This window comes from Phodopus roborovskii, unplaced genomic scaffold, assembly GCF_943737965.1.
Source record: "Phodopus roborovskii unplaced genomic scaffold, PHOROB, whole genome shotgun sequence".
In the NCBI taxonomy this organism is placed as follows: domain Eukaryota; kingdom Metazoa; phylum Chordata; class Mammalia; order Rodentia; family Cricetidae; genus Phodopus; species Phodopus roborovskii.
Genome location: NW_026126418.1, coordinates 26065798 through 26082369, shown reverse-complemented (window position 1 = coordinate 26082369; position 16572 = coordinate 26065798). Strand labels below are relative to the sequence as shown.

Genomic DNA, 16572 nt, shown 5'->3' with positions numbered 1-16572 from the left:
CTGCCATGTCTCATCATGTAAAGTTGGGAGCCTTCTGCTTCACCCTGCCCACGTGTACCCTTTCAGTCAAATCAAAGTGGTGGTGTGTTCATGCACACACAGATCACGGTCCTTCTGGAGACAGGACTTTGTCCTAACTGGAATCCTCTTCCCTTCCTCACATCCAGGTGAATGAACTTCAGTAATGGGAGTCCTCTCCCAGACATGGAACTCCTGGCAGGAAGTAAGGGGACTCTTGACTTCGGACACAACAACTGGGACAGATTTGTGTGTCTAGTTTAAGCTTGTCCAATGTGTGTCTTTGGAAAGTTAAGCATGTGACTTACAGTTTTGAGTAGCTCTTTTACCCAAACTTTTCTACATGGAGGAAAAATAGCATGTTGGCTCACTCTTTTTTTTTCCCCCTTTTTCTTTCTCTTGAACATTGGCTCATCTCTCACAGCTCGGCCATTCTTGCTTTCTCTGTGAACTGATTCTCCCAGCACCCCTGCCCTGGACACTTGTGGGAGAGGAATGCACAAATTCCTGTGAGGTTCGATCACTGGAACACGTTCTCAGGAGCTGCAAACAGGAAGTTTTTGTACTTCTGTCTACTCTGTGCTTGGGGCAAAACTGGTCTCCATGTAAGATTCTTCAAAAAGAAATGCAACCTTCATGATCCCTATCTAAAACTTTTTACGAGGCCATAGATCCACCCAGGGCTTCTCTATCCAGGCCTGGTGTCTCTCCTGCAAGGGGGAGTCAGCCAACAGAAAAGTCAGGTTATAGCCCCCAAAACTGTCTCACTCCACTTTGTACATCTTGAGCGGGACATTTAAAAACCGGTTTGGGATTTCTAAGTTTTCAAAGTGTCCAGAGGGCAGTCCCCTTTGGCAGCGACACTGCAGGGTGGGAGTCAGACATTGGCTCCGGTTGGTCCCCCACCCCCTCGGTCGCAAAATCCTGTCCACCTCCCTCAGATCTCAGGGCTTCACCTTGCCACTTCCTTCAGCTCACAGAGGGGCCAGCAGCGGCTTCCCTCTGCCCGAGTGCTCGGCCTCCTCAAACAACACCCTTCATTTCGTGCCTCTCGGGGCACCTGGGAAGCCCCAGCCACGCGCCGGGGCCGTAGCTCAGGTACGGGATCCCCTGGCAACCCTGGGGCCCGCTAGCCTCGAGGGGTGGGGGGGCGGGTAGTCCAACGGGCAGCGCTTGCCCCCGGGGAGGCGGGCCCAGGCCGGAAGCCACCCGCGGCCCCGCGAGACCGCGCCCCCGCCTCCTCCCTCTCCTCCTGCACAAGCTCGGCAGCCAAGGGCGCAGGGGCCAGCCCGCCGGTCCCCGCCGCGCTCTTTGTCCGGGCCGCGCGCGGGCGGACGGACGCGCGCGCATCTGCTCTCCGCCCCCCCTACCCCCTCCCCCGCCGGTGGAAAGGAGGCGCGGCGGGGGCGCGCAGGAGCGGCTCGCTCCCGGTCCGCCAGGCGAGCACGCGCGCCGCCGCGCCCGCCCCTCCCCCTCCCCCCGCACACATCTCGCTCTCTCTTCGGAACTTGCTGACTGCGCGGCCGGGAGGAGCCGAGCCGAGCCGAGCGCCGGGCCGGGCCGGGCGGCGGGAGGCTGAGCGCGCAGGGGGCTCCCGCGTCCCTGCCTCGGCCGGCGGAGCGCCCACCCCACCGTGGCTCCCGGAGCGCGGGGCGGCGCCACCCTCCGGCCGCAGCGCGGCACTGCACGGCCGCCTGCGACTTTCGATGTTCCACACTCCCGGGCCGGAGCCTCGGCGGCGGCTTTTTTTTTCCCGCCCCCCCGTCCCCCCCCCCAGCTGCCTCCATTTCCTCAAGGAAGGCTCCGCGGAGCTCTCCCTCCCCCACAGCGTAGCGGCGCACGAGCGGGCCGGGCGGGCGGCCGAGGTAAGGCGGCGGGGCCGGGGCCCGCGTGGGGGGCGGCGGGGGCGGGGGCGGCAGCTTTGTTCGCGCCGGGCGCCGCGCTCCTCAGTCAGCCGCGCTCGTCAGCCCGCGGCGCGGGGCGGCGGGTCCCGCATCCCCCGGCCGGCGGGCGGGCGGGCGGGCGCAGTGGCGCGGTCCCCTACGCGGCCCTCCCCACAAAGGACCGCGGAGCTGCGTGGCCCGGCGCTCGCCCCGGGGCGGGCCGCGCCAATTTGTTGCACTTCTGGGGGTGGGGGGTGGGGGCAGGGCTTTTGTTTGTTTGTTTGTTTGTTTGTTTTGCCCTCGGGCTTTTGGCCGCTTTGCGGATTTTTTTTTTTTTTTTGACAAAATGTCGGCCGGTGAGGGAGGAATTGAGCGGGGGACGTCGGTGGCACCGGGATCTTTGCAGAAGAAGGTGCAGTTCGGATCCTGCCCTTCTCCGGGTGGCAGCTCCAGCTTGGCCGGGTGAATCCTCGCCGCTGGCGGTGGGGCGGCTGCCAGTTTTTTTTTTTTTTTTTTTAATTTTTGAGTGTGGTGTTCTAAGGCTTTCGGTGCGCACGGGAGGACCCGACACCGTAAATAAGCATATGGGCGACTAACAGGGTATGTTTTCCTCTGGGAAGGAGGATTTGGTAGCTCAGACCGGTGTCAGCCTGTAAATATTTAGACGATATTAGTGACTTCTGAACATTCTCGGCGAGATCTGTTATTTACAGTTGTCATATGTTATTAATGCCCGTTGCCACAAGTTCCCTGGCAAATCTGTTTCATGCCTTCTGAGAAAGTAGACAATTGATAGATTGTCTAAGGGATGAGGGAAAAAAATGTGAGTGGGTTTTCCAACTTGTTTTTGGTAAATCCCTCAACGCCTGCTTTATAAGACACATCCGCCTCCTTGTAACCTTGCTGTATGGGGACTGTCGAATCTTTTTCAATAAAAGACTCATAGGTGCTTATAGAGAGAAGAACATGCTGCTGGCTTATTATTGTTGTTGTTTTAAGATTTAACATTTCTCTACGGTCCCTTCTCTCCTTAGAAGTTTTCTCAGAGATAACTTCACCAAGATGTCCAGTGATAGGCAAAGGTCGGATGATGAGAGTCCCAGCACCAGCAGCGGCAGTTCAGATGCAGACCAGCGAGACCCTGCAGCTCCAGAGCCCGAGGAACAGGAAGACAGGAAACCTTCCGCCACCCAGCAGAAGAAGAGCACCAAACTTTCTAGCAAAACGACTGCTAAGTTATCCACTAGTGCTAAAAGGTAATGTCTGCAAGGCAGGACTCAGGTTGCCTTCTGTCCCATCCGGTGTTTTTGTTGGTTTAACAACAGTAGCAATAGTTCAGAAATAACCTCTCCATCAAATAAATGTGTTTGAACTTGAATGAGCTGTCATTCTGTATGTGGCATATAAGCAACCTTTCTACAGCCATTGACTTTAAGGCAAATGTACTTTGTTCTGGACTGTGGTAACTTGAGTTGTCTCAAGAGGAGCTGGGGGTGAGCCTGATAGATGAGGGAGGTGGCAAGGAACATTTGGAGAGGTTTCATCTTGTGAGTCTTGCTTGAGTGAAACTGACAATTCTAGAGAACAGCAGTGTCTCTCTCCCTAAAACTGGATGGTCAGAAATGATAATATTTACTAGAAAATTGGTAAATACCAGGCTTGTCTATATTGGGAAGCAGGTCTTAGAGTATGCTTTAAATTGGTCCACAGTTTGTATGCAGCGCAGGAGTGACTGTGGGTAAATTATTGTTATCCCTCCTTGTGAGGGCAGATAAAAGTGAAGAGTAGCCAGTTACAGTTTAGATGTCATTCAGTGTCGAAGTCTTCCTCTTCTCTCTCAAACTTGTGGATCTATTTGACAGGCTAACTCAACAGCAGGGGACTGAGTCAAAGTTAAAGATCACTTGTTTTCTGTTGATTTTTCATATGCTGGGATGACAGAAAAAATCCTGCCAATGGGGACTGTGAGGGCTATTTGTATTGGGATATCTAGAGAAACTATCAATTAAAATGTGCTCACATTACCCAGTACAGGTGTTTGTTTGTTTGTTTGGTCATAGATGAAGGAAGAAAAATGTATTGTGATTCAAACTTTGTATGGATTTTAACCACCAATCAAATGCTAACAGCTTTAGAATAATTTATTGACTAGGAACAGTGTTTGAAATAATCTAAAGTGCCCAATTCATTGTGATCTTGAGGAGGAACATATTAAACATGTCTCAAGTTTTGGAAACATCCTAAATTTGAATAAAATCAGCTGTAACTTGAGCTTATATATCTTCTTCCCTGCTGCAAATTTGGAGGTATATGTAAATATCAGAGAGGACAGTCACAGTTAATGTGAGTGCCAATTTAAAATTTTTCATTGGCAATGTTGTTTATAAATTTTAAACTTTCTGACAGATAAAATATCACCAAAAACTATTAATGTGCTCTAGTAGCAGCCTATTAATTTGTAACTCAGTAAAAAGTGACTTGAAATCATTGTCAAATTCTCTGGTGTTTTCCCTCCTCCCTTTCTGTCTCATTTGCATATAAGCTTGAAAAGGGAATTTCTTTGGTAAAGACTGTTTTTTAACAGATTATATGTCCTTCACTTAGTAGTCAGAAAGGACTACTTCTCAGTCAGGTGTCAATGACACAGTTATTTACAGTAGCACGTGAGAAAAAGAGCTGCAAAGTTTCTGCTGAGGGATTTGGGTTATGCCTCTGAGAACAAAGAGGAAGCAGCCATGTTAGCATTACTGAAGGCAAAGCCAGCCTTGCATTTAACTGCATGGTGGTAGAGGGCAGTGTAATTCCCCGGTTATTCTGTAGACTGCCTCAGATCCTTTTTGTTTGTTCTCACTTCACTTACAGAATTCAGAAGGAGCTAGCTGAAATCACCCTTGATCCTCCTCCCAACTGCAGGTAAGAAACACATTTTGTTTGCAGTTCAAGTGGAGGAAAAATATTGAGAAATTAATTATGTTGCCTGGATGTATGTGCAGCCTAAGAAGCTGGCTTCATTTGTTTTATCTTTTGAAGTGCACTAAACTAAAATTATCCAGATTAATTAAATAAAGATGGGAGAAAAGATAGCATATATTCATTGTGAATGTGGGAAAACAGGATGGTGCTGATTTTGCTTGTATGTCTGCAGAGCATTTTTGTTCAAAACTGTATTTCAGTGATTTCTAAAATTTTTAGCTTTAAAGAAGTGTTTGTGTGCATTCTGAACTGACCTCCAAATTTAGAAATTGCTGAATGTGGTGTTAGAAAATGTAAGTGCAGTGAACAAGAGGGTAGTCGTTTCTGTTTGATTTATTAGTAACTCGCCTTAAGGATACATTTTATAGCCTAAAGTAATAGTTTCAGTTGTTTTCCAGAGGGTGCATTGTTGGAATTGTTTACATTTTAAGCAGTTCTAATTACTCAAATTCTTAGTTAAGTAGACAGTAAATTGTAATTTTGGAAAGAATAATTTAAGATTGTTGTGTTTAATAATGTTAAGATGCATCAAAAGTAGCCAATGACATTTTTATCATTTTTTTTTCATTTCATCTTACATGCTGTACTTTTTAGTTTTGAACAGTGATTATATGGATTATGAAATATATTCAGTTAAAAGATAAATTTAAATGATTTACATAGAGATAGATGCTTTTGATTGAGTGTCTGAGTGCAGTTGTGGCAATGTTATAATTTGGTACTAAAGGATTTAGTGTTTAATCTGTTTCTGCTACAAATTCTGTGTTTCCTTGTGTTCAGACACATCTCTGAAGTCAGCTATAGACACAGATGTAACCATTGACCTCTTACTGTGTATATTAATTAGATCTGTTGATAAGGTGATCTGATTTTTAATTTTCCAATGAAGTTTTTGGAAATAAGCAATCGTTGGTGCTTATTAAAAGTAGGTATGTCCAACTAAAGTATAAACGTAGGAGGTGTGCTATCTCATGCAGTAGCCACTAGCCACTTGCAGCTTCACTTGTGACTAGTTCAAAATGACATGCTAAAAGTGTGACATATGCATTGGATTTTAAAAGCTTAGCAGAGCATAAAATTCTGCTGTTACATGTTGAAGTGATATGATTATGTTTAATAAATGTCATTAGAATTATTTTCACCTTTTTCCATGTAGTCTAATTACTAGAAAATTTAAAACTAATTATGAGTAATACCACATATTTGCTGCTTTAAAAATAAGTGAATTGAAGTATTTTTGTCCAGCCTCCCAAATGGTGTGTAAAATCTGTGTTCATTTAAAAAGGTCAAGTTAAGTTCGTTCTCTGGAAGAATCACTTAATTTGTAATATGTGTACTTATTTTCTCATTATGAGAGATGTAAAGATACAGAACTCTCAGATATTTAAAAGTTGCACATAAGATCAAACATTTTCAAAGGTGGTTGACTTTTGTGCAAACAGCACAATCCCGGGGACAAGAATGTACAGTGTGGTAGAACTGTATTGATTGCCCTCAGATCAGTGCTGGCATGGTAAAGGAGCCAGCTTTTATGTTAAACGCAGGGATGTTCCCACCATGTCACTGAGAATCACTTTAGAGGAAAGGGAAGCTTTCCATGGGGCAGAGAGTTTTATTTGTTCTGAATATTTCCTCCATGTACCAGTCCATAAGATAGTGCTTAGCATTTGACCATTAGACTAGTGGACTAGTGAGACTTTGGGCATGCTTGTGCACAGCTGTTTGTGCCTGTTTTCCCTTGCTGCACTTGATAATGTCAACTATTAAAGGTGACGTTTTTCAGTTCTCTGTCTCTTTAGTATCTGTATTTCTTTGAAGCTGTAACTAATCAGAAAGCATGTGGCGAATGTAAATTGTTTCTTGGCATTTTGAAGTTAGGCTATCCTCGCTTGTATATCTTAGATGTAAAAAGACCAGACACTTGAGCATGTCTAATTCTGGGTGGATGATATACTCCTCATCTAGTCTAGGGTAGGAACTTTGTAGATTGAGTGTGTAGTGTTTAGTTCAGGAAGTGTAGAATTTTGACAGACAAACTTAAATTTGTATTGTGGTATTTTTTTTTTTTTTTTGGTCTTCATATCAGGTCTGGGAAAGAAAACCACAATGTTCTTTAAATTCCTAAATATTTAAATGTTTGTTGTAAAGCTGTGGAGATTGTATACTTTAATCATTATTTAGGCTACCATTAAAATGAAATTCCATATTCTTAAGTACATTTCAGATATGTGGGTTTATATTGTCTGCAATGTAAAAGACCTAATAACTTTTGACTTTTTATGTTAGAATACCATTCATAGTTTTGAATGTGATTTTTTTTTTTTTTTTTAAACAAGCTTGTCAAAGTATGTGAGAGATTTAATTCTTCCTCAAGGCAGAAATGTAATGTATATCTGTGTATCTGTGTATCTAAGGAAAAAAGTTGAGTAAAATCCAGGAAAATTCAGAAAAAGTCAAAGTACTCAGACTAGGAAGAATTTTCTTACATTTCTTCTTTTAATTAGCTTTCTTAAGTTAGGTCTAATAACCCAGAATGATCAGGTACTGAATTAGATGTTGAATTGTGTGGTGATGCTTTATGGTCTAACAGATAAAGCTTGCCTGAAGATTAGAGTGTAAAACTAGCCACACTAGTCAGCCATACAGGCTAGGCTGTGGTGGTACACACCTTTAATCCCAGCATTAGAGAGGAATATAAGATAGGAGGAGACTGGAGTCAGTCAGTCTTAAATCCTGATGAGGACAGGATTGCATCTCTTTTGATCTGAGCCTTGGTAGAAGTTGGGTGCTTTACTTTTCTGATTTTCTGTCCAGTGTTTGGCTGTGTTTTAGTTCTGGAATTATGAGGTGCTACTGCTCACAGGCAGGATCAGACTCCCTACTCAGGTCAGTCTCTTTGGAAACACCCTCACAGACATGCCCAGAAGGGCATCTCCCAGTCCCAGGTGATTTCAAACCCAGCAGGTTGCTTATGAAGATTAGCTATCACAGATGCAATGCTTATTTATTACTTTAAATTTATAGTCTTGCAATCCAGGCCAATTATTTGTATGCTAGAAAAGTTGAAAGAAAATTGTGTGGGTGTTGCTTTGCTTTGAGAGAAACCTGTTGACATGACTATGGCGTAATGAGCTGGAAGGGTGACCTCATCTTACAGGCACTACTTGTAGAAACTCTCACGTTTAGAAAGACGCCATGTTTCTAATTTAGGCCCTAATTTCTCTGTGTATATAAGGAAGTACAATTGTATGCTTCTAAAATAGTCTTTAGCATTTTAAGATTGAATCTATTATGATGCAGACAGGGTATTGATAGTTTTTGGATGTAGGGGATGTCTTAATTGGCATAGATACTAGAGTTTTAAGCTTATCATGATATTTTTTCAGATAAAACATAAAATCAGGGGCATACAAATTTTGACAGTTTATCCCTGAAGGAAAAGTAAAGCTGGAAGTCTGATTTTTAAATGAGAAGCTGGTAACGTCTCCCTTGCTCATAGGCTTAATCAGAGATTTTTTTTTTTTCTACTGTCCTCTGGACCTTGCTTAAACTGCTTTTTATGGTAGATCAGACCCTTGCTACTAGTAGGGTGACCTGTAGTCTGTGCATCACAAGTGGAATTGTGTCACTCCCCTCTTCCTTTGCCCTCATCCATCCTTTACCAGAGGTGTGGAATCAGACAGAACCTTGAATGTAACAAGATTTGAAGTTTTGTTTGTTAAGTTTTGAAAAGTCCTAGTGTAAAAATAAGACTATCTGGGTTCAGATCCTTGCTCTGCTGCTACTTAGTAGAATGTCACTATTAACAAGCTATGCTATATTTCTATCCTTCCATTTTCTCAGTTCTAAACAGTATGGAATTCTAGGAAAATACTTATTTTGTATTGGAGAAAGCATTAAAGATAGCTTATGTTTGTCCTTTTTTCAGTTGTGATAATTCTAATTCTAGTTACCATTTTTATTTGCTTATAAGAAACAACTGATATTTACAGTAATTTTACTTTTTGCATATAAACCAATATAGAAGAACTTGAGACTGTTTTAAGACTAAATTGACTTTATCCCACCCAGAGGAGTAACTGAAAACAGTACTCCTGAAAGGTCATAGTTTTATTAGGATCTTTTAACACTCAGTTCAAATAATGTCAGAAAGTGTGTGGGAAAAGTTACACACTGCAAATTCTAGTCTCTCTATATGCAACCATTTGGTACCTTATGCCTTATTCTCATCTTGAATATGATTCTGTAACAGGTGCATTGTGTTCAATTATCAGGAAGATCAGCAAGATTTACTTGGATGTTCAGATTGAGAAGGCAAAACTTGACCTTTTGTTTTTTACACATATGGGAGAAAACACCAGGCACTGGTTTAGAGAATAGAATATTACTGTTTTTCTTCCCATGTCTTTCAATAGGGAAATATGTTTGGCCATTTTACTAGAGGCCTCCATACTAGAGGATGAAGTGTATTGAATTTTTTAAGTATTTTTCTTTTGCTTCTTGATCAGTGGTTTTGTGCTCATCTTGGGGATAGTTGCCAATGCCCAGAGATATCATTGTTCTTGAGAATTGGAAAAGGACACCACTAGATTTAGTGGGTAGAAGTCATAGATGCTGCTGTATGCTCTGTAAAACATAAGAGAATTCCTTTACCCACCCCTCCATCCCCCAAGAATTATCAGAACAAGAGCATCTGTAATGCTGGGAGGAACATTGTAGACACTTGATCCTGTACTTTGCCTCATAAGTCAATGGAGCTTGCTTTTGACTGCTTTCCTGGTGATGTCAGCTTTAATGTATTCATTCACCTACACTACTCCTTGTCTTGCCAGTCCTATTACAGTTTACATGTGTCTTATATTTTGATGTATGAAGCCACAGGAATTGGTACCATGAATATCTGCTAAATTACAGCTTTTGAACTCAGAAATGCTTTCAGAAGGGTTTCTTGTAGGTCTTGTAACAGTTAATAGTACCATTGGCATAATCTTTTGGCTTATATTATCTGTGGTGTTCCAAGGAATGTTAAAGAAACGTAAGGGAGAAGTATGCAGGGGCAGAGATAAGGGGTCCATGGCAGAGTGCTTACTTAGCATGTGTAGGGCCCTAACTTTAATTCTCATTACCACAAACCAAACCAGAACAGGAAAAAAAAAAAAAAAAAAAAAAAAAAAAAAAAAAAAACAAAACACCATTGGTGGGTCATCAAAGTTCAGTTTGAAAGTAACTGAAATACACACTAGTAAGAAAGTCATGCTCAAGCTGACCAACTATTGTCTGACCTAAGTGAACTCAAATGGATACTATCATAATTAGCTTTAGTTGTCAACTTGATGTAAACTTAAAGTCATCTTGAAAAAATGAAATACTACTGATGAGCTTTCCATATCAGACTGGCCTGTGGCCATATCTGTGAAGCATTTTTTTAGTTCTTACTAATGTACTAGGGGAGAGCACACTGTGGGCAGACCCATCCCTAAGTAAGTGGGCCTGCAGTGTATAAGAGAGGAAGCTGAACAAGCCAGTAAATAGCGCTCATGTGTTTTCTCACATGAGCCCTTGTTTTGAGTTCCTACCTTGGCTTTCCTTGATGCTGGATTGCAATCTATAAAGTGAGATAAACTCTCCCTCAAAGAAAAAGAAAAGAGAGAGAGAAAAAAAAAAAGAAAGTCATGCTCTTCATTTGCTTTTTATTTTCATTAAAATACTAGCCTGCTGGACTGCAGTACTATTGCATCTGATTCAGACTTCTTTATTTCAACCTTTTGGGTCCAGGTATGTTTCAGGATGCATGAATTGACAGGTTTTGGAAAGTTTCCATTATGTGATCATTATGTTTGCTGTAGCATTCTATAATCATACTGTGAATATTTATACATTTAAGACTTGTGAATATTCATACTTAGTGGGATGAGTAGAAACAATAAGTCATCTAAGATTAGTGCTTAATTTGATGATTTTGCTACCAAATTATTTTGTGCCAACCTTACTAAAAACTTTGTTTCTTCAAAGCTCTTGGGATCCAGCATGTGGGGCTGGTGGTAATACCAACCTGCAGCAGTGAAAGGTTTTACAGTTTCTCTGCTTCCCTTTTACCTGCTCACTAGTAGTGGATTCCAGTTTCTCAGCTGTTTTGGATCATTGCTTTTTTTCTTTTCCCTTAAAAAATATATATATATATATATATATATATATGTGTGTGTGTGTGTGTGTGTGTGTGTGTGTGTGTGTGTGTGTATGTATCTTGTGTGTTTACTAGGAAAACAATTAGATTGTTGGTTTTAGAGTTCTTTACTCTTAAAGTTAAATTGTAAGTGTCTGTTTCTTTTTAAAGTCCTGTATATATTGGATTATTTTCCCACTTTGCTTTCAAAATGCTGTCTTTTAATTTTCCTATTCACTCTAGTATACAAAATTACACAGAAAAGATGTCCTTTAACACCCACAAGATGAGCCATTTTCAAATAAGTATTGTCTTGAATCATTTAAGTGCAATTGGGCTGTAAAAAGAAACACCACATTCTGCTAGCTGTGCTGTGATTACAAAGAAGCTTAAAAGAGTTATTGGCTCAGCCGATAAAGGTGCATTTCTTGTTCAGAAGACATCCAGTGTAGGTTCAGGGACTTCTGTGGAGCCCTCCCCACATGCAATCACCATCCATGCTTCTGTCCTGTGGCCCTGCCACATGGAACAAGCGCTGGTCAGAAACCAAGCTGTCATGTGTCAAATTTAAGTACTTCGGTTTGGAAATAAGACACAAATTGGTTTCACAGCAATGACTAACTGCAAGGTGACTGAGAAATGGGAGGGAGTTCATGGGCATTCCTTGAGAAACCAGGTTCTCTGCCACAAGAACATGTACTCCATGGAAGATGACTTTCATTCCCTCTGAGAGTAAAGAGGAAATAGTTGAGTAGCAGCCTGGTACTGCAGGAGGCTTTCAGCTTCATAACTTATTAATACAGTGTTTTGTTTATATCATAACAAGTGGATGAATATCTCTTTTGGTTTAAATTTAAAAAGTAAATCTAAGTTATTTGGAGATCTAGAAGTAGTAGTAAATGTATATGAGAGAGTCAGGCATAAATCTCAGTCTACTGCAGGTATGAAAGTCAGCTTTTTTTCTCTCGCCAACAATACTGTTTGAAAAACCTGATAAAAAGTATTCAAAGCTTATGGGTCTTTGGGTGTGTGATTAATATAAGTGTATTCTTCTGTCTTGTACATCTATGACATATCCAAAATGTTGGTACTGTAAGGTTCAAGAAGTTCAGTTGGGAAAAAAGAGTTGCTTTTTTCACCTTAGGGGTTCTGGTCCTTCTTTTCTGCGAGTGGGAGGTGATACTTTGAAGGATTTTGTTTCAAGGAAGCATTCCCAAGTTTGCCAGCTCTCTATTCTTCTCTCCTTGTAAGAACAGAGGTAAAGAGCTGAATGTGTTCATAATGGGAAAAATAATCTTTTGTTTTCTGCTTTGTAGTTTCCTGTGTATACCAATTCTTGTGGACAAATGAGAAATCTACATTTTTCTTTGGTTTATTGTGAAAGCAGTCTATTTTAATGGATTGTGTTAAACTTGATAAAAAGCTCTGTAGTTAAGAATTTGTGTGCTTTTTAGAGTTTAAGGGAAGTTTCAAGCTGATAGCAGCTTGAACATGCATGTCCATCTTCTAATACTGGTCCCAGATCCAGGTTTTACAGATGTTGGCTTTTTATTGGAGTTCTCATAATTTTTTTTCTTTCAATAGTGTCACAGTTTACTTAAACTTACTTCCCCTGAACATGATTTTATACAAAAATTCTTCTCAGATATTTTATGAGGATTTTTTTCTCTGTCTGTCTCTAGGCTAGTCTTTTTAGCAAAATTGGTATGTTCTCAAAATGACTGGCTAGCTTTATAGAGCTTTGTCACTCAAACCTGTACTTTGTAGTTTGTTTAGATGCTGATTTAAAATTACATTCCAAACCTTGAGTTCTATTAATGTCTTAGCAGTTTATAAGGGTCTATAAGTAAATGACTCAGGCTTACTTATGGCACCTGTGATGCTCAGTCATGATTAAAAGTAGTATCACTAATAATGATTAAGTTTAGTGTTTCTAAACCTTAAAGATCTAGTCCTTTGTTTGGCTTTTACTGTGTATAAAAGTTATTTTAGTTTTATGGCTTTTTGTAACAAAACTTAGGAAAGAATTGGAAGGATCTCAATATTGTAGTTCTCACTGTCATAGGTTTAGTCAGCCTGTTTGGAGGGATTTTAACCAGTTATATGTTATTTATCAAGAGTTTTTCTTTGCCTTTTTTTTTTTTTTTTTCCTCCTCCAGTGTCTCAGAGCATATGTACTTTGTCATTCCGTTTAATATCCAGTTTGGGGAAAAATAAGACATATCTAGTCTGAGATTGCTTTTGGGAGTGTCGTTTCAATCTTCCAGGCTGAATGAAAGACCTAGGGAAGCATGAATTTTGTTACCTCTTTATTTTGTTTCTCTTTGCTTACAAATCATCATGATGATCCTCCCTTTACATCCATGTCTCACTTTTTATAAACACCAAACACCATTTTTTTCCCTTCTGAAGGTGATTATTCCTAGATAGATTTATTATTTAAAATTGTATAGGTCTCTTACAAATGTATCCTTTTTCACATTAAATTTTAGTAGGCTGAGAATCCATTTATTCAGAGTCTCCAAGAGACTGAATCTCAGAAGTGTGGTTGCATATTTTTTATGGCTTCTGATGCTTTCTGTAGTTTTCTCAATTTAAAAAGTAGTGACAACAAAATGTAGAGGGTGCAGTAAGGCTTTGGTTTAATGATTTTATTCTTGCTTCATACTAAGGCATTTTGGATGTGTAGTATACATACTTCTACTGTTTACCTAGTATTGCAATGAGGTAAAAATCACTTGGACTACAAACACAATTTGAGGCATGAATGTGATTTATGGGAAAGGCTTTTTTCATTTTATTTACATGATGTTATTGGGACATTTTTGTTAAATTTCTCATATTTAATATTAGCATTTCTATTAAAGGGCTTTGTTTGAATTGTATTCATTTTGTTCTTTTCTTTGAACCCTGAAATATGTTGTCAATGATCAGTTTTCCTTCTTGCTAAAGCTTCTTAATTTTTTTCAGTTATCCTTTTATGAAAAATATTAAGCATGTAGAAGAAAAAAGACCAGCAAAGTAAACTACAGTTTTTATGTAGTTGCAGTAGTCACCTTTCTGTGGCTCCTCTTGTCTCATCTACGCACACCATTCCTTTGACTCCACATTACACAAGCAGACCTCAGCACTGTCTTATTTCTCTCTTTTAAAATAGATATTGTAGTACTCTTTCCCAGAAGATACTGACTACTCTCAACTAACTACAAGGTCATATTTACTTAGTCATTATTCAAAATTACAAACATGCTATGAATGACTTGGCTTTTCCCAGACTTAACCTGAGCCAGAATCCAAATAATGCAGGTAAATCAAGATTGCTTGATGAAACTTTAATGCAGTGGTACTCAAGGTTCTCCTCCCTTGGCAGGCTGGTCTTGGGGGGTGGGGGATTGTTGAACAACCCTATCACAGGGTCACTTACCAAATATCCTGTATATCAGATATTTACACTATGATTCATAACTGTAGGACAATTAAAGTTGTGAAGTAACAATACATTAATTTTATGGCTGGGTTCCATATTTTTTTTTTTATACTGCAACTTATTAGAGAAGCAGAGCTGAATTTGTTGTGATCTATATTTTGCTTATTATACTCCTACTAAGGACTTTAATATCTTTTATTTCCTTGGTGTATTTTTAAATTTGGGAATTAGGTCAAAAGGCACGTGATCTCAGACAAACTAAATTCATATTCTGTCCCTATCCTCTTTCCTCCCCCCCCCCCCCCCTTTGTGCTGGTTAGTCTTATGTCAACTTGGCACAAGCTATAACTATCTGGAAGGAGGGAGCCTCAATTGAGAAAATGCCTCCATAAGATCCAGTTGTAAGGCTTTGATTAATTACTCACTGATGGAGGAGGGTTCAGCCCATTGTGGTTGGTGCCATCCCTGGGCTGGGGGTCCCGGGTTCTATAAGAAACAGGCTGAACAAGCAGTGGTGAGCAATCCAGTAAGCAGCATCCCTCTGTGGCCTCTGAATCAGCTCCTGCCTCCAAGTTCCTGCCCCATTTGATATTCTGTCTTAACTCTATGATGAAAAGAGGTATAGATGTGTAAGCCAAATAAACCCTTTCCTCCCCAATTTGTTTTTTGGTCATAGTGTTTCAATACAGCAATTGAAACCTTAACCAAGACAGCCACCGAGTCCATCTTTTCCTGTTTTCTTTCTTTTCTTTTCTCTCTCTTTTTTTTTTTTTTTTTTTTTTTTTTTAACAAAACTGCATCATACACAGAATGAGTTTTCTATCAGGAGACATTCAGGACTTGTCAGTCTTTTTTGACTTTACTTGACTTGAACAGCCCCTCACAGGCTAATGCTTTTGAATATTTGGTCCCAGGTGATAACACTGTCTGGTTAGGTTATAGAACTTAAAGAAGGTAGGTCCTATATGACAGAGATTTTCCCAAAGGGACCAGTCCTTGAGGATATGTAGCCTGGTCCTGTTTTCTGTATTCTGCTTTCAGTTGCAGAGACCTGTGTCATATGCTCTTACCATCAGGGACAGTGATGTTCCCCCAGTTACAGTTGTCTGCCCTGATTGAATAAAATCCCCTGAACCAATAAGCTGAAGTAAGCCCCATGTCCCCTTCTGTTGCTTATGTCAACTGATGTTTTGTGACAGTTGTAAGAGAAGTCCTTACACACCAGTGGTATAAGGTATGTGGTCAAAGCAGAACAAGTACATAAATCCCTCTTAAGCAGTGTGTTCCCCTTCTTTCTCATCAGACAAGTCAGTTTTCTACTGTCCATTTTGGAATCATTAACTCCTGTTTGTTGTCTTTCAATGAATTGTACTGCTTTAGGGTACCACTGTCATTATCCTTATAGAATTTATTAACTTTTTTGTGTGTATATGTATGTATGCACATATGTGTGGGGATGGGCTTGCCTATGTGTGGGTGCATGTAGAGGCCATCGTTTACTTGATATCTTTATTGCTCTTTTATTTATTTTTTAATGTTAATTAAAGTCTCAAAAATAAAAGATACTTTTTAAAAGATTTAGTTTTCTGGGTAGGTGTCTGTCTGCATGTGTGCAGATGTTTGTGTGTATGTACACGTACTTATGTGTTGTTACCTGCAGAGGCCAGAAGAAGGTTAGGTCCTCTGGAACTGAGGTTGTAGAGTTGTGGGGAACTAAATTCTGGTCCTCTACGTGAGCAATAAATGTTCTTACTTGATGATGGCAGTTTACATTTTATGCAGTGTACATTTTATTTTTATGACATTTTATTAGCTTTAATTTTTTTAGTACAGTATGTTTGATCATATTCTTTATCCTCTTCACCATGTGAGGGTAAGGCCCTTTTGCTGAAATACTATGTAACACTGAAAATGGAGAATCTAGCTGGTACCCAACTAGAAGCTTCACCCCTACTGACCAGCATTCATGGCTCTGGAAGGTGTTACACACACACACACACACCCACACACCCCACCCCCACACACACATTGTGTGTGTCTGTTATGAAAAAAAATACTTTATTCCCTCAATATTTCACATTTTATACCTATTTCATTCTGAGATCTCA

At 40.5% G+C, this 16572-nt stretch overlaps 1 protein-coding gene across 3 annotated transcripts in view; it reads left to right on the top strand.

Moving 5' to 3' along the window:
- The first annotated feature begins 1091 nt into the window (after positions 1-1091).
- Positions 1092-16572, top strand: part of Ube2e3 (ubiquitin conjugating enzyme E2 E3) — a 47084-nt gene continuing 31603 nt past the window's right edge. Inside the window, exons 1-3 of one of the 3 annotated variants that reach the window (XM_051184397.1) lie at positions 1092-1116; positions 2936-3157; positions 4764-4814. In XM_051184397.1, the coding sequence (XP_051040354.1) occupies positions 2964-3157; positions 4764-4814 (245 nt within the window). In that variant the 5' untranslated portion in view covers positions 1092-1116; positions 2936-2963. Of the gene's footprint in view, positions 1117-1764; positions 1884-2371; positions 2502-2935; positions 3158-4763; positions 4815-16572 lie in introns of those variants that run through there. The other 2 variants (XM_051184396.1, XM_051184395.1) reach the window with 2 other exon arrangements.